The sequence below is a fragment of the Muscardinus avellanarius genome (assembly GCF_963383645.1).
Source record: "Muscardinus avellanarius genome assembly, chromosome: 8".
NCBI lineage: Eukaryota > Metazoa > Chordata > Mammalia > Rodentia > Gliridae > Muscardinus > Muscardinus avellanarius.
In genome coordinates, this window is record NC_137794.1 from 25,618,834 (window position 1) to 25,641,991 (window position 23,158).

The following is a 23,158-nucleotide window of genomic DNA, read 5'->3' on the forward strand; positions in this document are numbered from 1 at the left end:
CCTGGCAAGACTTACATATTGATTTTCCTATATAGAAATGTTCATTTAATTCCTGTTTGGGTCTAGAAAAATCTACAGGTCTATTGGATAAACTAAACTGTCTAATGGACATACAAGAGTATTTCCTCAGGACAGAGTTGATTACACTAGAATACGATAGTTTTGTGAGAAGGCGCCTGTGTTACAGGATCTCTTAGTTACAGATGTTTTTGCCGTGTGGTTTCATGACTAGACCAATTCTGAAACAAGTAATATCTGCCATATCTGTAAGTGAATTTAGATAAATATTAACAAATGTGACGATACACTGTCATTTAGGAAAATGCTAGTCATTGCTTTTTGGTATATGTAGTGCCTGAGTACAAATAGCTTATAAACATGGAGCCCATCATTTAGTTCTCACGTATTTAGAGAGCTCTTGGGGCAGTGCTAGGTACACAATGAGTGGTAGGATCTTAAAGAGGGAAAAACTCCTGAGAACATACCGTGTGTGTGTGTGTGTGTGTGTGTGTGTGTGTGTGTGTGTGTGTGTATGTGTGCATGCGCAAACGTGCATGTGTGTGTGCATGAGCGCATGTACGAGTGTCAATTAGTCCCACCCCCTTGGCCAAAAAAAAAAAAAAAAAGATTAGAAAAAAGAGAAGAAAAAATGGCAGGCTATCACAAAAGATAGTATTTTACTTTGTTATATGCTAGCGTAGATGGCAACAAATGAATAAAATAGAAATCGGCATTAATATCACTCAATATCTCCCACGCTTAAAAAAATAAAAACTCACTGTTATTCACCCCTGTATACCTACAAAAATAAAATCTTAAGAATCAAGAATGTACAGTAGTAAAGCTAAACCATTGTGACTTATTTACCTTGCATGACTCTCATGCAAACCTGCTTAATGTGCTGATCTGTCGGTGCTCTACCCTGGGACAGGAAAGAAAAAAGACCGTTTATGCGGGAGCCATAAAGAGAGCGTTGTTAAAGCTTAAGCTGATGGACTCCGCAAGGAGCCAGGCAGCTGGATATACAAGAGGACTTGCTGCCCAGATGGAGTCGGCCCACCCCTGGGGGGTGAGGAGAAACAGTGGGCCCGCCCACCGCTCACCGGAGGGCCCTGGACACCAGGCAGGCCCGTGGCACCCTGCTCTCCCTGCACGCCCCGGGGTCCAGGTGGTCCTCTCGGTCCTTCCACTCCAGGGAGCCCGCGGATTCCTTCAGGCCCTCTCAAACCAGGCTCCCCAGGATTACCCACCTGGAATAAGATGGAGCACAGTAAGAGCAGGGCTAGCACGGTAATGCGCCGGCTTACTCTTAGTAAAAACACTTCCATGAAATGGTGGATTCCCTACATTCTCTCCCCTAAGAGGTATCCATTAGGAAGTGGGTGAAGTTTCTTCACATAAAATTATCTGATAACTTCCCAGTCTCTGGGAATCCCAATTCAGATAACAATCAAAAATCTGTACTATTTATTATCATTTCAAAATATCCATTGGAAAAGGTTTTTGGTTTTCTTGTTTTGTTTTTTGTGGTTCTGGAGATTGAACCTCCATGGAAATTCTACCTTCAAACTACACCCCCAGCCTTATTTTTTTATTTTTTAAACAAGGTCTTACTAAGTTGTAGAAGGGCCTCACTAAGTAGCTGAGGCTGGCCACGAACTCGTGATCTTCCTGTCTCGGCCTTCCAAGTACTGGGATTAGAAAAGTGTGCGGAGCTTTTTGAGGTTTCTTGTTTGTTTGTTTGTTTGTTTTCATTTTGGTGCTAAGGCTGGAACTTGTATATGCTAAGCACATACTTTGCTACTGAGCTGCACCCCCATCCCCCCACCCAGGGATCCCTCCTATAAAGCTTGTTAGAATTTTATGGCCACAAAAAAAAAAAAAACACGTTCCTATAAGATATGTTATTTGGGAGTCACCAAAATGGCAAGCATAAAATAAAGATATTTCCAAGAACATGTTATTTAGACTTTCTAATTTTTTTTTTTTTTTTGGTGAATTTGAAGACACATAGGTGTATCCAGAAATAACAAAATACTAATATAAACTGAATCAATACACTGAAAGTACTACATTTTAAATGTTGCACTTAATACACTGGGGGAGGAGAAAGCAAATGCACATTTTAAGTATTTAATGGTTAAAATCTAAATATTAAAAATTTTTAAATAAAATCACTTATTTCCTCAGCACAAAATTATATATGTTGGATTTTTTGCCTGAAAACAGACCACTAAGAGCATTTAAAAGAATCCTCTTCTACAATAACCACTTTAAAAAGAGCCAAATTCACTTCTTGTGAAACTAACATTTTTGAGATTCCTCTGATAGACTCTGTGGCAGGGTAGCTATGACATACTATTGTTCAGAAGAAGAATGAGAAGATAAAAGGTCAGGAAGCAGCCAGGGAATGTGAGTGCTCAAGGTGCGAACGTTCATAAAGCAACCTAACCCGAACTCTTTCTCATATAAAACATTTATCTAGGAAGAGCTCTTTCAAACATTTGAATGCTTTAAACCCAAAGGATGGAGATGACGAGGCAGTGCTTTCACTAGGCACAACCAAATAAAGCTCGGCAAGTTGTTTCTTCCAGCCTCTTTTTGCACAAAAAAAAAATCATATCCATCTAAGCCAACTTGTCAAGACTGACTGCTTCTACAAAGAGATTACGGCTTAAAAGACTTCCCAAAAGACAGTATCAGTGAGGAGAGCTAAAGAAACACCATGAAGTCTGCAGAATTGTCAGTTGCCTATAGCACAAAACTCCATCTTTTAAAACCGCCCAAAAAGAAGCCAAAATGAACTCAGAAATGCACTGAGGGGTTATTGGAAAGGGGACCAAATTGGAATATACAGTCTTGCTGGATGGCTGAGATATTGCTAGGATCAGGAACAAGAACCTGATGAAGCTCTCAAGGGCCAACATGGCCAGGGAGACTTAAGGCCCTGAATCTTCAGGAAAGAACTCCTCAGCTGAGAAATAGTCCACTGAAGTCTAACTCGGGTTACAGACAACGACCTCACACGTTCATCCACAGTGGAGTGAAGTGCGTCTGTAACCACTGCCTCTGATTCTGGGACAGTGCAGTTCAGTTTCATCAGCCTGACCTGGGTAGTGTCAGGTGAAAGAGGGAGAAGGAAGAAGTGACAAATTAAGGGCTGACAACAGAATATTCAAATACTCGGATTAGAATGCGATTGATTTGTGTTGACCACTGTATTATGATCATTTTCTTTTATAGCTTGAATATTTTCCATTGAACATTACTAAATATTTCTAGAGAGTGAAGTAAAATAATCCTAAACCATTCCTTCCAAAGCTTCTTAGTCATAAAATGTCACTTGAAACTTGGTGTTTAGGGGCAGATAAATTAATACAATGTGAAAATATTACTTTAAGCAGTCTTCAGAAAGCCCCAGGTCAGGCACTGTAACCATCTGGGGGGGGGGGGGGGTCCTCCCAGAGAAGGTAAAGCTGAGAAGGGAGCTAATGTATAAGTAGAAGGTATCTATTCTAACAAAAGAAAGTGCATTCCAGAGTAGGAGACCAGGGAAAAGTATTCAACAGCATGGCACATAAGAACTGCAAGTGGATGAGATTCCAGAAATATAGACGAGATTTGTGAAGCAAAGAACACGTCATCAAAGGCATTGGATACCTTGCTATCAACCTGATTTTAGTCCGTCAAATGTTAGTCTTGAAGATCTTAAGCAAAGGAGAGTTACACAGTGGTTTTATCTTTTTATTTAGATTACATTGGCTCTCATGGAGATAACACGATAGAGACAGAGACAGAGACAGAGGAGTGGAGAATATTCCAGAAATAGGAAGGACTTGGGAATTAGCTGGAAGCTGATGGTAGTGACATATGAAATTGAGATGGGAGAGTCATCTTTTCTTCTTAAACTTTCTTAAGTTTCTAATTGTATTAGATTTGTAATTCCTTTGAAATTAGCAAATCACCTCAGGTTTTCTACTAATTGGATTCTAGATACATTCTAGATCATTCTAAATACATCTAATCTTTAAGGACATTCGTTTCTGTAAAATGATGAAATATAACAAAAGATCATTTTCTAATTCTAATAATTCTCTATTATATTTTCTTACACATTATGCCTCTATCTTACTTCCTCAACCAGCACCACACAAGAGATTAAGAAAATTACTAAAATATTTCCCACAGTGGAACTGCCAATGAAATTCATTTATACTCTTGTCACCCCAAAGCACAAGTCAATTCTTTAAAAATGACCCATTTGGGGAAGAAATTAGAGTACTGCTGTGTAACATTCATTTCATTGTTTGTAATATGGGAAAATTGTCTTTAGAGTGGTTAATTCAAAGGGTAGGTCCATTTATACAGTTGTGAATTTTTTGTATTGGGTTAATCCATTACCTAAAGGATAAATTTAAACATCTATTTCCTTAAAGGTAAGTCCTTTAAGAACTGAATTGAATAGAATGGTTTCACAAAGGAGAGCATTGCTTTTTCTATAGCTATTTATATTTTTAATTTTTTTTTTAATTTTTTTTTTTTTTTTTTTTGGTGGTACTGGGGTTCCTGGAAGCCCTTCTACCTCCGGGCTACACTCCCAGACCTATTTTTACATTTTTATTGGAAACAGGGTCTCCTAAGCCAGCGCGCGGGGCTGGCTTCGAACCTGCGCGATCCTCCTGTTTCTGCCTCCCAAGCGCGGGGATTACAAGCGTGCGCCACCACGCCCGGCTATTTTTAAATTTTTTTACACCATGACTATTCATAGTACTTACAGATCCCTTCTGGCCAGGTAATCCTATTTCTCCCTAAATCAATAAAATAAAATTATGTTAGAAAAATATATTTACATTTGATAGTTTCCCAAAAACATTAAAAGGTCTGTTGTGCTGCTGACATATAGAAAACCATGAACAGATTAACCTTGCCACTGAAGAAAAATATTAGGCTCAAAATTTAGATTCTAGACTCAGTTCTGCTACTTAATTCTATGACCCTCTGTGAGCTAAGTAGCCCCAGCCTTTTGCTCAATGATCTGTTAAATAACAAGGTTGAATCAGAGTTCCTCAAGGGTCTATTCAGATTAAAAATGCTAGGCATTGAGAATTAAAAGGTATGGGTCAAGAGATAATCAAATGGCAATCTGTTATAAAACACGATAGACATTCAAACCAATTTATTAAAACTTCATTTTTAGTAACTCAAACAATTTATTTTTAAATTCATCTCCCAAAGTCTATCAGACAAAATATGCATGCTTTTTTTTAGGTTTTAAAAAATTGAAAATCTCCTACAATTAATTCTAGATATGAGTTCAGCACAAGTGTTAGCATGCCAGTTAATCTCCACTAGAAACAGAATGATTTAAAACATTCTTAGTCCATAAAAATGAACAGCTTCAACAGAAAATCAAATGGAATAATCTTCTTATGAATTCACTTGATAATTAGGAAGCTTTCCCAATTCAGATTTTACACTTATATTTACTCTAAATCCTGAACATCACAAAAAAGTACTTTGTGCACCTATGCCTCTATCATCTTGAACTTCATCAAGATGTATGATTGTAATGCACCAATAAAAAGAATAAAAAGAATAAAATATTCATGAAAATAAGGCTTGAAAACCTGAATAAAACAACATTACCAGAATTTTTTTCCTGTGCAAAAAAGCTCTCTAAGTGATTTCATGGGAACTATGTCATCCTTGACTCCAAAGGACCAACACATAAATTTCAATAGTGGCTTATGTTAGTCGATATCAAAACCATAATGGTAAGCCAGCAGGTCAAGCGATTCTAGCAGTAAAGAGAACGTGTTCTTAGTGATTTCCTGGAGATTTAGCAGTGTCATTCTCTGAAAATGGAAGTCACTTCCTTCAAGAGTAGAGAGAATGCCCTTGGTCAGATTTGCAAGCCACAGCTTCCTAACTATAATAAATTTTCAATTTTGTTTTGTAGACTTTCTATATCCTGTAAAAATCACCTTGGATGCATAGATGCAAAGCCACAAGAAAATTCACCATCTAAAAAGCATTTCTCTAAAAGTTCAGTCAGGTTTATCAGTGGTGGGGTGTCTTCTTGCTTTATTTGCTCTGGGATGCAATCTTTTCTTAGAGAAGAAACATCTTAGCCTTTAAAGAAGGTGCTGAGGATAGTAGGATCATAAAAAAGAGAAAAACATACACACATTTCTTTCTCTTTTGTGTGTGTGTGGTTCTGGGGATGTAACCCAATGGCATTCTACCTCCGAGAGACACCCCCAACCCTATTTTTTATTCTTTATTTTGAAACAGAGTCTCACTGAGTTGCAAAGGGCCTCACTAAGTAGTTAAGGCTGTCCATGAACCGCGATCCTTCCTGTCTCAGCTTCCCGAATGCTTACACATTTCTAATACAGCTTAAAATTGGTAAACTTACATCATTAACAAGAAGGAAAAAAAAAACTTACAAGATCACCCCTTCCTCCTGCTTCACCTTCTTCACCAGAGGCACCCTAAAAAATAAAAGGTTACATTTTTTAAAATTCATTATCACATTCTACTTTAACCAGCCAATATTGATAAACCTTCATAAATACCCATGATGCTCACAAGAGCAATCATGCAGGATACAAAATTCTCTCAATGGTTTTTCAATATAGCAGCCTAGTCCAAACCAGAGAGAGGACAGAGGTGATACTGAGTTTCATTCAATTAATTTAATTAAACTAACAGCCATATCCAGCAATTTTCTAATTTGGTAGCCCTTAAAAGAGGAATCTTAACAATAAACAAAGGAACCCAAGGAAAGTGCTGAGTATAATTCATTAGACATACAATAATTGCTGAAGTCTTGATCAAGAAAAACTTAAAACATAATGCATGTGGCTCTGGAAGGCTCCATCAGCCAGGAGGAAACCAATGTGCTGAGCCAGAGCAGCTGGACCCTTCAGAGAAGCAGAGTGTGTGATCCAGGAGGCAGAGCCATCTTTAGCACCAGCAGATAAGGCTACAGAATACACTCAACTCTAAGTTTCACTCAGTACAGAGCACACTGAGAAAAACTGAGTCTCCATCATTTTAATCACACCCACAGAGAAGCCAGTCCCGGCGCCCAGCCCTCGCCCCAGTGAAGTGGTGCATATTGAACACTACATTTCACAGCAATAAAATCATCCAACTTACCTGTTCACCTTTTGGACCTGGTTCACCGAATACACCCTGCAATAGAAAAATATGTTTTCAGTATTTTCAGCTGTTCATATAATTTCTTTTTTTCCCCCCACCTGTGGTAATGGGGATTAAACTCAGGGATTCTACCTCTGAGCTAAAGCCCCAGCCCTATTTTTTACTTTTATTTTGAAACAAGGTCTCACTAGATTGCTGAGACTTTCACTACTTGCTGAGGCTGGCCTCAAACCTGTGATCCTCCTCTCTCAGTCTCCCAAGTGCTAAGATTACAGCACCACCACGCCTGGATGTGATTATATAATTTCAAATGAACCAAATCCCATGTTGGGTTGATGGATACGCACAAGCATGGATAATGAGATAGAAGAGAACCTCCCCACTAACAGGATCATCAGGGAACACCTGGAGATGTCAACTGTCTCAAGAATCTCTGTAACTTGGGATTCTGTGGTCATACCCAATTAAATTTTACTACTAGGAGTGTAAATTTAGAACTAGATAGAAAACATGGTTGCAACTGAAGATTTTACTTTTCAGCCTTTACTTTTCCTTCTGATAAGTTATTTAATTTTTATTTATTTATTTTTGCCTTTTAATTTCCATTATTAGTTACTTAGCATACCTTGTGATACCGCTCAATAACGAATTCTAGAAAAATCCTCCATTGGGCCCAAAGCAAGCTTGATTTCTCAACATAGTACAAGTCAGCCTTCCAAATAAGGAACTTTCTGGAGGGCTGGATGTCTTACCCTGTCGCCTTTCATCCCAGGAAGTCCAGGGGGCCCAGGCAAGCCTGGGAGGCCAGGGCTACCAAAAGGACCCTGGAAAACAAGCACAGAGTCCAGAGTCACCATATCTGCCACGCTGGACGCTCACAAGCCAGGTAGGCCTTGGCGTGTTGACTCATATCTCAAATAGATTCACTATGGCTGGTTTACCCCCGCTGCTCCTGTTGGCCTCTCTCCACACTCTCAGGAAAATCAGGACTCCCCTCCTGCCTCTGCCCCACCTCTGAGGCCCTCGGTTTCCTGGACACTCCAGGCCACAGTGGGCTCTTTCAGCCGAGCCCCTGCAATGGCACTGCTATTCTTGCTGTGTAAACAAGCGCAACCAAAGAACTAAAAGGCAGCATTCACTCACCGTTCCCTTCTCCTCCCTTCCAAGCACAACCAGAGGCCAGACATAGCACTTCATGTCTCACTTGGTTTTAAAACATATACTACAAACCAGGCTGATTAAAATACCTCTGAGAATAATTTAAAATTCCACATTTACATTTTTGCACATTCCCTTCTAACAACAGAAATCAAATACATTTGATCTGGTGACCTTTCCTTAATCACTTTTCTCTCCCTGCTTATTTCTAGAAATGTCCTTTGTTTTGTAGAAACATTACTCACCAGTTTACCCGGCAGGCCTGGGGCTCCTGCTGGTCCCATTTCTCCTCTACTGCCCTGTAAAAATACAAACATATCAATTAGATATTTGACCAAAATCAAATGCTTAATAACTGTGTAAATAAATTTGCATCCTTTCTAAGTTTTCTTTTTTTAATATACAAGCCCTGACATCTGACACATGGACATGAAATGAAAATTAGTAATTTTATCATCCGAATCACTTTCTAATTTATATTATTCTAGTTGTATAAATGTTTTATCCCCTCACTTAGAATATGTGTTCTTGAGGTATTAAATACATATTAATTTGGAATTCTGCAGTATCCAAAGCACAGTACATTTTCTGGTCTACAGAAACAATATTTGACAAATAATCTCTTATACTTCAAAAGTGGAGAAAAGAAATACAGACAGAAATGCTTTAAATTACTACTGTAATTTCAAAATGACAGATACGGTAGAAATGGATAATGCTTCTGAGGTAAAAACGTTTTTGTTTTACTCATTCTTGCTCTAACTATGTCTTAAAAGAATAAATAGCCTTGGAAAAGTGTAATTCATGACAAAGATACACTAAAAGCAATGCTAATTTTATTTTGTGGGTCAATTTAAAGTTTCATCTGAAAATAAGTTTTAAAAAAACTTATTTGAAACTCTAAACTTTAAAAAACTTTTTAGTACTTCTTAAATTGGTGCATTGTAGTCTTAAAAGGAGACGCATGAGCTCTTCAACTTTGTTTCCTTTATACAATTTTATGCAGCCTGATAAAAGCTTATTTATTTCTAACATGCATTCAACTAAGCTGAGTACTGAGTTTATGTGGTACATAATCACATTTCCTGAGTGATAAAATTAAAAATGAAAGGAGTCCTCTGAGTTCGTTTTTCTGCAAAATGACATGCCAGATCCATCCTAATGTCAATATTTACAAATGCTTATGAAAAGGTTATTCTGTTCTAACCCCTATGTTCATCTTTAAGTTGAACAACATGTCAAGATCCATAAACCTTCTGAATTTTCAATTTCCCCAAAGGATTAAGAAATGTTGGCCAAATTACAAGAGTCTCTGGCTATGAATAATAATTTTATGTGACTTGTAGGAGATTTAAACTTAAATGCTCTTGAAGACTTTCTGACAATTTCTGTATGAATAAACTGCTTGGTATGGGACTTTGGAATGAGGCATTGGTCCTTAACCTTCATGAACAACTTGGATTCCAGAGGCAGTATCCTGTGAGGATGGGTTCAAGAAGGATGCAAATCTAGATGAAAACTAGATATTATAATAGATTCTTCTATCCATCTGTAAAAATTGGGTCTTACCCCATTAATTTGGCCTAGAACTTCAAAGCTCAAGATAGATTTTCTTCAGAATATCTGCTCTGTTGGGATTTTTAAACAGTTTTTCAACTGTGACATGACTGGAATCCTAAATGTCATTAGTTAACATGACTTTAGTTTAAAAACAATTAAGAGTCATTGGTAAGGGAAAAATTAATAATGTCAGAAGGGGAAAGCTTAGCTCTAACAGAAACTCAAGTATCTACTTTTAAATAAATGAATCATTATGCTATATTATCCAAAATAAAAATAGTTAGTATACATTCCTGTAAACTAAAGGGATAAATGAAAATACTGTGGTGAGCACCCCAGTACTTGGGAGGCTGAGACAAAAGGACTCAGGTTAGAGGCCAGTCTCAGCAACTTGGGAAACTCTCAGCAACCTACAAAGACCCTAAAGTAGAGCAGATAATGTAGCTCCGAGGTAGAATGCCCTGGGTTCAACCTCCATTATAAAAAATAAAATACAAGTTGTATAACTTTGGGGTTATTTTTGGTAGGATTAATTATCTTCTCAAAGGCAAAATTTTTTTCTTTGGGAATCTTGTTTTCTCCGTCTCTCATAAGTTCTTATTATTCACTCAATTAGTCCTTCCCAGACAGTAACAGGCCTTCAGGCTTACATAAGGATGGCTCAGAGCCCCTGTGTGGGGTGGTCTGCTCTGGAGCCCATGTACCCATGAGAGCCTGAAGCACATGTGTAGGGCCAGGAGGAGGACACTGGGTGCATACTCCTCTGTTACCACTAATACAGACATAGGTCTTATTTAACTTCCATCCTATAAATCCTTGGTCATCTAAATGTAGGTATTTCTACAAAAATCACCTCACTAAAAAATGGTAGCTCACAACAGTGACCAGTTACAATGAGTTAAGCCAAGCGTTTCTATTCCTGTTCTTGCAATTTGGGTGTATTTCAACAACGTGACACTCCTCAGAATCCTGGAATTCCACCTAAGAAGTTAATATGAAGCTGGGCGTGGTGGCGCATGCTTGTAAACCCAGCATTCGGGAGGCTGAGACTGGAGGATCGTGGTTCACATACAGCCTCAGCTACTTAGTGAGGCCCTCTGCAACTCAGCGAGACCCTGTTTCAAAAATAAAGAATACAAAATAGGCCAGAGGGTGTAGCTCAGAAGTCAAATGCCCTTGGGTTCCATCCCCAGTCCCGCAAAAAAGAAAGAAGTTAAGATGATGAGTGGTCAAGATATAAACAGTGCCAGGCATGATGGTGCATGCTTGTACTCCTAGTACTTGGGAGACTGAGACAGGAGGATCGCAGTTCATGGACAGCCTCAGCTGCTTAGTGAGGCCCTTTGCTACTCAGTGAGACCCTGTTTCAAAATAAAGAATAAAAAAATAGGGCTGGGGATGTAGCTCAGAGAATGCCCCTGGGTTCCATTCCCAGCAACACACACACACACACACACACACACACACACACACACACACACACACACACGTACGTACGTATAAATAATAATCTCTAAAAATATAGATTTAACTAAACATATTCTACCAGGAGTAATTAGCCACAGTTCTGTCAACTACAAGTGTGCTAAATGAATAATAAACCTCTTTAAGCCCCACAGCTGTGGTGAAAGGACACTCTCAGGTGTGGGCAATGGAAGCCCGGGGGATGGCCGGCCAGTCTTCCCAGCAGCTGATATTGACAGACTTCAGGACAACCGTTCCCATTTGTAGGCTGACATGATGGGGCGCCTGTAGTCCCAGCTATCTGGGAGGCTGGAGCAAGAGTGTTGCTTGAACCCAGGAGTTTGAGATCAGCCTGGATAACACCTTGAGACCCATCTCATAAACAGAGAGTGGGGTCTCAATTTGTAACAGGAGAATCAAAAGGAATCAGAGTAAAGGAAAATCCTACCATTAGAAAAGAGAGACCATAATAAAAGGTTCTGTTCCTCTTGGATACTCTGCTTCTACATTGCAGTTCTATCAAGTTCAGAGACATCTGCCCACTCATCTCTATTTAATAAGCCAGTCAAGGCTTTAAAAAAAGATGTAGCTCCTTTATCCAACTATGTGCATTCAAGTCCCTGAGCTCTTTAGACACATATTGCACTGGACAGCTCCCTCCCCACATCCTCCCACTCCCAATTTTCCCCCAGCCTTCTCTGCCCCTGATTCTAATGCCATAGGCCTGGGGGTTGGGAGGAGACTCAAGAATCTGTGTTTATATTCTGTTTATCTTTACCAGCTTTACTTAGATTTTTGATACGTGCTTAACACAAAAGTTCTATAAATGTTCAATTTTAAAATGCCAAGTATCTGGTCCTGAAAAGCTCGCCACAGCACTCTGGCCAGCTGCGGAGGCAGGAGGCACGTGGTGGGAAAGCCGTGGGCACTGCGCCCAACAGCCAGGCTCCCGGCTGGCTTTGCCATGCGCGGCAGACAACTTCAGGCAAGCAACTCAACTCCTCTGTGCCTAGCTTTCCTCATCTGTAAAGTGGGACTACAAACAGGACCTACCTCATAGAGTTTGCGAGGATTAAATAAGACACTCACATTGCTTAGAACAGTGCCTGGCTCATACTAAGCACTCTAAATGTGCTCATTATTACTGTTATCCTGGTGATAACTAAGGAAACCGTGCAAAATTATATTTTTTAACCAAGTGTTTGGATAAATGTTTTTTGCCTTTCGAATCCCCTAAACCTCAGCTGGGCATGGTGACACGCCCCTGCAGTCCCAGTACTCGGGAGGCTAAGACAGGAAGACCACAGGCTTGAGGCCAGCCTTAGCAATTTAGCAAAAGCCTCAGCAACTTAGTGAGGCAATTTCAAAACAAAAACTAAGCCAGGCGTGGTGGTGCACGCAGGTCATCCAGTGCTTGGGAGGCTGAGACAAGAGGATTGTAGGTTCCCGGTCAGCCTCAGCTACTTCGTGAGGCCCTCTGCAACTCAATGAGACCCTGTTTCAAAATAAAAACTAAAAACATAGGGCTGGGGGTATAGCTCAGAGGTAGAATGCCCCTGGGTATTGTAAAAAATTTAATAATAATAATAATAATAATAATAATAATAAATAAGAGTTTGGAGTGTAGCTCAGAAGCAGAACACCCCTGGGTTCAATCCCTAATACCAAAAAAGTGCCTTAAAATTCTTCCCTGAACTCAGGGAATTTCTACCTCTGACCTACATCCCCAGACCCATTTTGTTTTTTTATTTTGAAACAGGGTCTCACTAAACTGCTGAGGCTGGCCACAAACCTATGATCTTCATGTCTCATCCTCCTGAGGACTGGGATTACAGGCGTGCGCCACCACACCCAACTTTCCCCTAAACAACTTTAAAAACACTTTTTTTTTTTTTTTTGGAAAAACTGTCTCTACTCCTCATGTCTCCAGTTTCTGTCAACGTCACTAAACTCACACAAAATATCTTCTTCATAAACAAAGCATAAGTGCCACTTTGGTAAAAATTATTTTCTTTGCCAGGCGTGGTGGCACACGCTTGTAATCCCCGCGCTTGGGAGGCAGAGACAGGAGGATCGCGCAGGTTTCAAGCCAGCCGCGGGCGCTGGCTTAGGAAACCCTGTTTCCAAATAAAAATGTAAAAATGGGTCTGGGAGTGTAGCCCGGAGGTAGAAGGGCTTCCAGGAACCCCAGTACCACCAAAAAAAAAATTATTTTCTTTAATACAGACAAATGATTCCACTTGAGGGCTTCCCTTTTGAAATAAAGCTATCTGCTCTTAAAAAGATCACAGAAAACAATTAAATTTGTGTTGTCAGAATTATTTACAAATATAATTAATTATGCCATCATACTCTAACTTATACAGCTGTCATATTTGCTTAATGGCCCCAAATTCTAACTAGCTGAACAATAAGCACTAGTTTTAGTGCCGTGCCAATTTTAGAAATGAACAATTATAAATCACTATTCTTAGCCTATTCTGTCTACTAAGAGCCTCTCTCTGGCAGAAAGGATGCTGGCTCACCCAGGAGATCAACCATTTTTATTCCTGATTTGGGGGTAGGGATACTGGGGGATAAACCCAGGAGCATTCTACCTCCAGGTCATACACCAAGCCCTTTTTTATTTTGAAACAGTCTTGCTAAATAGTTGAGGCTAGCCTCAAGCCTAAGATCCTCCTGTCTCAGCTTCCCAAGTACTGAGATTATAGACATATACCACCACACCAGGCTAAGGAAGTCAACTGTGATTTTTATAGTCAGTTGATTTTTACAAACCCATTTTCTTAACATTGGAAAGTCATATTATTCTTAATAGAGTGATAACTTTTAGGTTTGCTACCAAATATTTTTAAAGTATTCAATTTTATAACTTTATGCAGTTTATTTCTCTCCTAGTGCAAGCTTAAATGTTCTCTCACACAGACAGAAATATGTATGTATGTATGTATGTATGTATGTATGTATCTGTCTAGACCCAAATCGTCACACACATCAGCTTTACAGGCTGTTGCCAGGGCCCGAGTAGATGTCTGATGTCTGAAGGAAGAAGCAGGCAGTTCAGAGCACTCAGCACGGGCTCCTCTGGGCTTCAGTCTGTGGTGCTGGGGTGGCGTGAGGCCCTCCAAGAGACACATGGCATGCTACGGTGTCTTCCAAATGCAGGAGGTTGGTCAGCATGGTGCACACCCCAGTCAGAACCGTGAGAGCAGAGCAAAAACAACCCACTCAGCAAAAGTCCTGGCAAGTTCTGAGATGCCTGAAAACAGACATGATCAGGAACCACCAGAAGACAGGACGGAGCCCGCGGCCAGGCCATTTGCCTGCTCTGGACCGGAAGCCCCTAGACCAAGTGCAAACCCAGTAGAGCGATGGAGAAGCCAGAGGGTGGTCCAACCGGTGCAGAGAGGTGCTCACGGAAACCACCGGTGGGGCCAAAAGAAAAAATCAGGAGAAGACTGCAGAAATCAAGCCATAGCGGGGAGGACGTGGGAAGGCAAGTCAAATGCCAGAGAGGTTGACACGTACACAGAATCAGCAGCTTTCAAGAGTTAGAAATATGACAGGGGACGCGGGAATGCCTTGGCGACAGGACATGATGGGAGGGATTTTGACACTTACAGAAATTCAAAACTCAAAACCCAAATTCAGGTCCCATCCTCACAGTGGGCAGCTGACTCGGCTCCGTCTCACCTCACATGAGGAGTCAAAACTGTCCTGTTTCCCTCTGGCGCTTCGGTGCTTTATATGTCCCTGGGCACTTAACTGGCCATGAGCTAAGCACTCTCCGCTTTGTGCACCTTTTGTGTTTAGTGCACGGTGCTGGCGTACTAAAGGGGCTCAGTCCATGTTCCTTCAACTACACACTGCTTTCTGCTCAGTCAAGTGGACAGTACAGTGAATACTCTCAAAGTTCCAGTTCCCCCACACTGCTAAATCTCCATGGACCAGTCATACAGCATCTTTACTGTTTTAGAAATGTGACCTAGCTATAACCTCAGTGCCTGGACATTTAATCTATGGAAAGTGTTTCAATTAGAAAATTACAGGCTTCCAGGAAAAAGAATGTAAAAAGCAAGTACAGAGCATAACTAAAATCAGGAGTGAGTTTCTTTGGCTACAGAGAAACTTCAGAAAAACACCTGATAGAAAACATTTGAGAAACACCTGTAAGAAGTGAGAAAACTCCACTCATGCCACAAGATGGCCAAAGCGTTCACTTTTCCAATCCTGGAAATCTTCATTCAGCAAACTCAAGAAACAGAGAAGCAATAATGAGCCTACTGTGGTGACACAAGCTTGTAATTCCAGTACTTGGGAGGCTGAGACAAGAGGATCACAGGTTCATGGCCAGCCTCCGCTACTTAGTGAGGCCTGATCTCAAAAATAATAAAGCCAGGCATGGTGGCGCACACTTGTAATCCCCGCGCTTGGGAGGCTGAGACAGGAGGATCGCACAGGTTCGAAGCCAGCCTCAGCTACTTAGTGAGGCTCTCAGCAACTTAGTGAGACCCTGTTTCCAAATAAAATATAAAATAGGTCTGTGAGGATAGCCCAGAGGTAGAAAGCCTCTGGGTTCCACCCCTAGTACCACCAAAAAATTAAAATAAATAAATAAATAATGAAGTAGGTCTGGGTGTGTAGCTCTGAGGTAGAATGCCCCTGGGTTCCATCCAAAGTACCACCAAAAAAGGAGAAACAGTAATGATATTTGGAAATATTTTTATGTTCTCATTTGCAATTTTTCTTGTTATCTGGCAGACTGAAAATAAAAAATTAAACTGAAGACCACAGAGAATGTTCTAAAGTCAAATTTAAGTGCATAATGTTTAACTTTCTAGTTACTTTCTAAGGTTTAAATTTTATACCTAGTGAGAACATATTCATTCTGGATATGCTTTAAAACAGGTTTACAAACTACACTTAAGTCTGGCAGTTTCTTCAGTTTAATAGAGAGTTCCCATATTAACCAACAATTCTACTCCCAGCTATGTACTCAAGTGAAATTAAAAGGTATGTCCACAAGAAACCTGTACACAAATGTTCATAGTTAATATTATTCACAGTTGTCAAAAAATGAAAACAATCCAAATTTTATCATCAGATGAATGGGTCAATAAGATGTGATGTATGCACACAACTATCCATACCCTTAAATATTATCCAGCAATAAAAAGGAATGCATGTTGCAGTACAGGTGAACATTACGATACACTGAGAGAAGACAGTCAGTTTTAATACTACATATTGGATAACTCCATTTGTATAAAATTTTGTAAACTGGAAAATGCATAGAGACAGAAAGTGAATTTGTGGTTGCATAGAACTGGGGGAATCGGAAGAAAATGCCAAAAGATTGTAAATGGGTACAGGACTTATTTCACATGGGATGAAAATGTTCTCAAATTGATTGTGGTGATGGTTTTACAATTCTGTAAATATATTAAAATTAATAAATTATATAGGCTAAATGGGTGCATTAAATAGTATATAAATTAGATGTTAATAATGCTGGCTTTTTTAATCACATTAAAATATTTCCTTGGACATGGGATAAGAGCAGAAATGGTCATCATGCGTGTGTGTGTGTGTGTGTGTGTGTGTGTGTGTGTGAGAGAGAGAGAGAGAGAGAGAGAGAGAGAGAGAGAGAGAGAGAGAGAGAGAGCGAAGGCAGGGGAAGAGGAGTACTCACGGGAAGCCCCCGGGGTCCTCGAGGTCCAACCTCTCCTGGAGGCCCCTGTTGACCCTGTTGTGAGGATGACCCAGATAGAAAAAGTTAACATCTCATGGTAACAACAGGTCATAACTGAAGGAAAGGTAAAATGGCACCTTACCGGCTTGCCTGAGTTTCCCAATTGACCAGGCTTCCCTGGGGCACCTGTGTGACCCTAGAGGCAAAATACAACATTCAGAGTAACTCAGACTTAAAGTAAGCATATCATCAACCTGCCTTGTTCAGGACAGGTATTACTTATGTTCAAATAGCCTTAGGTTTCACATTGAGAATTTAGGAGGATATAGAATTTCTTTCTGAATGAATATATCAAAGTCCTTTAGATTTAGTCTCAGAATAGATTAAAGGTCAAATGTCAAAAAAGGGAGGTCTTCAGCCTCCATTTGAAGGGAATCCCCTTCAACTGGAGGATTTTTATTTCTTCACACTATTAGCTGTGTATGTTTTTCCTTTTCCATTTCCCCCCTCTACTTCTTTGCACCTTCTGCTCCATATTGACACTATTAAAAATGTTTAAAAAAAAAAAATAAGCCAGGCATGGTGGTGCACGCTTGTAATCCCAGCATTCGGGAAGCTGAGACCGGAAGATCGCGATTCTCGGACAGCCTCAGCTACTTAGTGAGGGCCTTCATAACTTAGTGCCACCCTGTTTCAGAATAAAAAATTAAAAAACAGGGCAGGGGGTATAGCTCAGAGGTCAAATGCCCCTGGGTTCCATCTCCAGACTCTCAAAAAAAAAAAGTTAAAAAATAATCAGCCCTGTGTATGGTGCACACTTGTAATCCCAGTACTTGGGAGGCTGAGACAAGAGGGTTGCAGGTTAGAAGCCAGCCTCAGCTCTTTAGGGAGAACCTATTTCAAAATAAAGACTAAAAATAGGGATTGGGGGTGTAGCTTGGAGGTAAAATGGCCCTGGATTCAATCCCCAGTACTACAAAAAAAAAAAAAAACAACTTAAGAATCAAGTCAGCATGAGGGAACAAGGGGATGTGCTGGTGAAAAAGCCCCACCAGCCAGCTCAGGGCACCACTTGTCTGGAAAGGCCACTTCTGTCATCTGTCTCTCACAGCTGCCTGCTGGGGACCACCTCTGCTCAGGAGGCTGCGGACCACTGGGATTGAAAGGCTGGACCCATATACTATAATAGCAACTGATTTCTACAGCATTCACAGTCTTCCTGTTCTAATCTAAAGCAAAGCTGTCTTTTATCCCTTTTTTCTTTCATTTGTTATTTTAAATTCTGTATAGAATATACACACCAATTGATCAATATGTGAACAAAATGCCAAACACCTTTTTAACTTAAGCTAAATATCATAATATTCACTGATATAATTTCTTAATAATATCTTCCTCATTTTAAGTAGTAAGTCACAAGAAAATATTCTCTGTTTTATACTGGCAAAGGATGATATTTTCATGAAGAAAGTCTAATCAGCAACCTTCTTCAGCTGGTGAAAAGTTAGCATCTGAAAACTTAGATCTTTTTCTCTTTTGATTTTTCCATAAGGTTAAATATATAGTAAAAGGCAGGCTCTAGATTTTAAAAAGTATTTAGAAAACATAATAATAAAGGTATAAAGAAAAATATGAATTTAAAAGTATAATCTTTTACCTTTTCACCAGCAATACCCTTTGCACCAGGAATTCCAGGAACACCCTAAAAGAATGCACACAGAATGTGGGTTTAATCACCTATCCCAAGACTCCAGGAGATGTCAAGTATACCACATACCACCAAGAGGCCGTGACTTAGTGTGAGGGAGATGCTATATAGCTGCCAACCTCTAGTGACAGTCAGTTACAGAACTACCCACAGTGTAGAGGGCATTATTTTACTATATCTGGCTTGTTAAAACCACCAAATCCTATCTATACACTAATGTTATTTTTAAAGGATGAGTTTTCAAACCTAGAATTCAATATCATCTTCAGGTCAACAGAAACTCCTATGGGCAGGACAGGTGCTATAGGCACATAACACGGTTCCATGCACAGAACAATAAGATGAAGGCCTATTGAAATTGCCGAGCTTTATATAAGAAAAAAAATGAATAGCAGGATTCTAGACTTGATATTTGGTGTCAGCAGAAGTCCTGATATCTTCTGTTTACTTAAAAATTGTCAGATGTATAACAGATTGGGGGCCAGTCCTTGATATTACCAAGTATCCTGTACTTGAAAGATTTGCCTGAAACGAGTCAAGAATGCGTGCAATCTAGTCCACATGAATTTCCAGCCCCATCAATGAGGGGAAACACCAATAGGAATGCCTCAAATCAGCACATAATCCAAAAATTGTCATTTGTAACCCTGAGAATACTCTCAACCCTCTGTGGTTCAACCCTGAAAACAAAAACTTCACAACTGGCTAGAAGTACAACGATATAAAGAAGACAATAAACTAACAAGAGAACAGGAATCCAAGTTTTCTATTTACAGTTATTATAGAAATTGACAGATAATCCGAGAAAAATACCAAAAGGCAAAATGCAAAGCTATGAAAATATAAACTAAAATAACATATCTTTCTCAGAACTTAATAAATTATATAACATGTCTTTCCCTCCATATTAATTTTTATTTTTTTGGTGGTACTGGGGGTAGAACTCAGAGGCTTTCTACCTCCGGGCTATACTCCCAGACCTATTTTATATTTTATTTGGAAACAGGGTCTCAATAAGTTGCTGAGAGCCTCACTAAGTAGCTGAAGCTGGCTTCGAACCTGCGCGATCCTCCTGTCTCAGCCTCCCAAGCTCAGGGATTACAAGCGTGCGCCACCACGCCCGGCTCAAATTAATATCTTTAAAACATGTACTTAGCTGGGCATGGTAGCAAACATCTGTAATCCCAGTACTTGTGAGGCTGAGATAGGAGGATTGCATGTTGAGGCCACCCTCAACAACTTAGCAAGATCCTGTTTTCAAACAAAAAACAAAAAGGGCAGAGAGTGTAACTCAGAGTTAGCGTGTCCCTGGGGTCAATCCCCAGTGCTACACACACACACACACACACACACACACACACACACACACAATGTATATAAACCAATAAACAGTTAAAGAATCAAATACTCACTGGCAACCCCTGTAATCCTGCATCACCAGGAGGTCCAGGTTTCCCTGGCTCACCCTAGGGAGAGAGGGATAAAAGGTTTTTATCACATCATTGAACCCGTATGAACTGCTATATTTCTTTTAAGAAAAGGAGAAGTATAGTCTTTTTAAGTAGAAGGATTTTCTCAACAGCTAACTTTATGTGAACTTTTAAAATGTGACTTAATTCAAGATGGGGGTGAAGAAGGTAGAATATGGGACATAAATTCAATTAAAACTCAATTTCCCTCAGACTACTTTCACCGATGGGGCAATTTTACAGAGTTCCTAAGTGCAAACAAGTAAGAATATTTTTCTCGTAAATTTTTTTGTCTTTGACATTTTCTTTAAAGAATTAGAAGAGAGGGGAAAAAGCTTGCTAAATAAATCTCCCAGTGATATTGTAATGGAAATAAATACTGCACTCCGTTGGTCAGGGCAGACAGCCTGACTCGTTGGTGGACTAAATCGCACAGCTACCTTTGCTCCTGGCATTCCAGGTATCCCGTCTCGGCCATCCACACCTGGCAAGCCCTGAAGACACACAAAGAAACACACTGTTGCTTAGAAAAACTCGTTCTTATTCCCTACATTCTTTTCTAAATTTTCACTACAAATCACTAATCATTAGGGGGAAAAAATGCTGGATAACTACAGCTCAGACATACCGTATCTCCTTTGGGTCCTGGAACTCCAGGAATTCCTCTAGAGCCTTGAGCCCCCTGAGAGGCAAAAGAGAAAGAATAAACAAGGCATCTACAATAGTCAGACAACAGCCAAATCAGCAGATGATGCTGAAAAGCAGGATGCCTGTAGTGGTTAAAATAGATTTGAACTCACTCTGTCTCCCTTGGGACCTGCTTCTCCTGGGGGTCCTCGCTGTCCCTGATCGCCCTGTATACAAGCAAAATTTTGTTAATACAAATGAAAGTTACTTATCGATAGATTTGTTAAGCTTAGCATTACGCACATTACTTAACTCTTGCCCTTTATCACAATGGTTGATCTAGCCTAGATGCCTTGCTCAAGAAACCTTTTCATAAAAAATACATTGGTCACAATCAAATAATTGTGACCTGCCTGTCTTCATTTTCACTTTAAATGACTGATGCTTCTGCGCGAATAAAATAAATGAAGTTCCATACCACAGGTAACAGCATGAGAAACTACAGCTATGTAAAAGCTCATTTCACTGACTGTTATTGTGGGCTGAGGGTGGAGTAGTTGCTATTATTTTCTCCATATTATTTAATTCCCCAATCGATAATGATGGATTATTTCAAAATTATCCAACTAATGATATACGGCATAGGTTGCAATGGGCAAGAGGATGCATTTCCTAAAATATAGCATTTTTAATTGCTGAACTACTGTAAAACCTCAAATGATTCCCTGTTGCTACCGGATCAGTTCAAATTGCTCAGATTGGCATCAAACATTCTTCACGACATGGTTCTGTCTTATGTATTCAATTTCATCTCATTAACACAGACTTTCCCTCCAGGCAGCTGTGAGCGCACATAAGCCCCACTGCCACCAACAGAGCCCCTCTTGTACCTTCCAGCCTTTCCCACTCAGAATGCCTTTCTGAGCAACCCTCCTCTGAGGTCCTCCTGCATAGATTATCCCTGTCACATGTTCTAGCCCTTGATCTTGCAGGTATCAGTGAGTCACATTCTATCTTTCCCACTGGATCATAGGATCTTGATAATCATAAATCCTATTTTACTTAGATTTTTCTACTTTTTATATAGTATAGGTGATTACTAATGAATGGCTTTTTTGTCTGTTTACCACCAAAATAAGCTTGAGGCAGCCTACAGTAATGACGAGTTTATGTATGGTTGTCAAAATATGGAATGAGGTGAGAAACCGTAGAAGAGGAAAACAGTAGAACTGTCCAGGGACTAAAAGTGAGATAATTATTGTGACTCTAAGTGTCCTGACAGCTAAAGCAAAGAAAAAACACAGCAAGCATAAGTATTTAACATACGGGCCTACTCTATTAAAAAAAAAAAAAAAGCAAAGGAACATTTCAAGAAAAACATGCTTGTTTTGATTATAATTTTTAAATAAATATTAAGACTATTATGCATTTTTCTATTTTACTTGTTAACAGTTACACAATACTTGCACACACCCAAATATACAATCTATCATTAGATTTTTGTAAAAGAAAAGCTACTTACAGTTGCACCAGGAATACCCTGAGGTCCAGGTTCTCCATCTAAGCCCCTAGCACCCTGCAAAAAATAAGACAGAGGACATTGGGATCAATGAAATATGATAGCCATACACAAAGAAGGTTTGTGTTTGTCATACCTATTGTATTTTTCAGTGAACAGGTGCATTCAACCAGAAATCTCAGATATAAAAACGCTAGTTTACATTTCACATCACACCAACAGTACTTAAACACAGTCTTTAATGCAATCATTGGTGGTTTAAGTCAACACTGCATCATTCTCAACCGCTGACATGAACTAAAAACAGTACATATCCAGAGAATTTGACACATCTTTTTTTTTTTTTTTTTTTTTTTGTACTGGGGATGGAACCTGGCCAGGGGAATTCTATCTCCAAGCCCCACCCCCAGCCCTATTTTTTTATTCTTTATTTTGAAACTGGGTCTCACTGAGTTGCAAAGCACCTCACTAAGTAGTAGCTGAGGCTGTCCTCAAACTGCAATCTTTCTGTCTCAGCCTCCCAAATACTGGGATTACAAGCATGCACCACCACGCCTGGCTTCACAAACCTTTTGAAAGAAGTTTGACAGCCACCTGCCAGAGTTCTCAGAAATGTCTATGGAACTTCATTCACAGTGAAGGCCACAGAGCCACCCTACAGCTACCACGACTCTGTGGTGCCACCACTGTGGAAGGGACTTCCAGGACTCCAGATCCCTCTACCTCCAAGTCCTGCCCGTGATTAAAAGAATAAGGTGTCGGAAGACCTGAACATCCCCTCTCCAGTCCTGGAC

At 39.9% G+C, this 23,158-nt stretch overlaps 1 protein-coding gene across 1 annotated transcript in view; it reads right to left on the minus strand.

Annotated features, from left to right (window-relative positions):
• COL9A1 (collagen type IX alpha 1 chain) overlaps positions 1–23,158 on the minus strand; it is a gene marked incomplete at both ends in the record, with an annotated part of 162,528 nt that overhangs the window by 19,866 nt on the left and 119,504 nt on the right. The window contains 15 exons of the mRNA XM_080700071.1: positions 868–922; positions 1,104–1,250; positions 4,776–4,808; positions 6,450–6,494; positions 7,165–7,200; positions 7,920–7,991; positions 8,571–8,624; positions 17,042–17,095; positions 17,184–17,237; positions 18,699–18,743; positions 20,162–20,215; positions 20,659–20,712; positions 20,847–20,900; positions 21,019–21,072; positions 22,368–22,421. Of these exons, the coding sequence (XP_080556197.1) occupies positions 868–922; positions 1,104–1,250; positions 4,776–4,808; positions 6,450–6,494; positions 7,165–7,200; positions 7,920–7,991; positions 8,571–8,624; positions 17,042–17,095; positions 17,184–17,237; positions 18,699–18,743; positions 20,162–20,215; positions 20,659–20,712; positions 20,847–20,900; positions 21,019–21,072; positions 22,368–22,421 (865 nt within the window). The remainder of the gene's footprint in view (positions 1–867; positions 923–1,103; positions 1,251–4,775; positions 4,809–6,449; positions 6,495–7,164; positions 7,201–7,919; positions 7,992–8,570; positions 8,625–17,041; positions 17,096–17,183; positions 17,238–18,698; positions 18,744–20,161; positions 20,216–20,658; positions 20,713–20,846; positions 20,901–21,018; positions 21,073–22,367; positions 22,422–23,158) is intronic.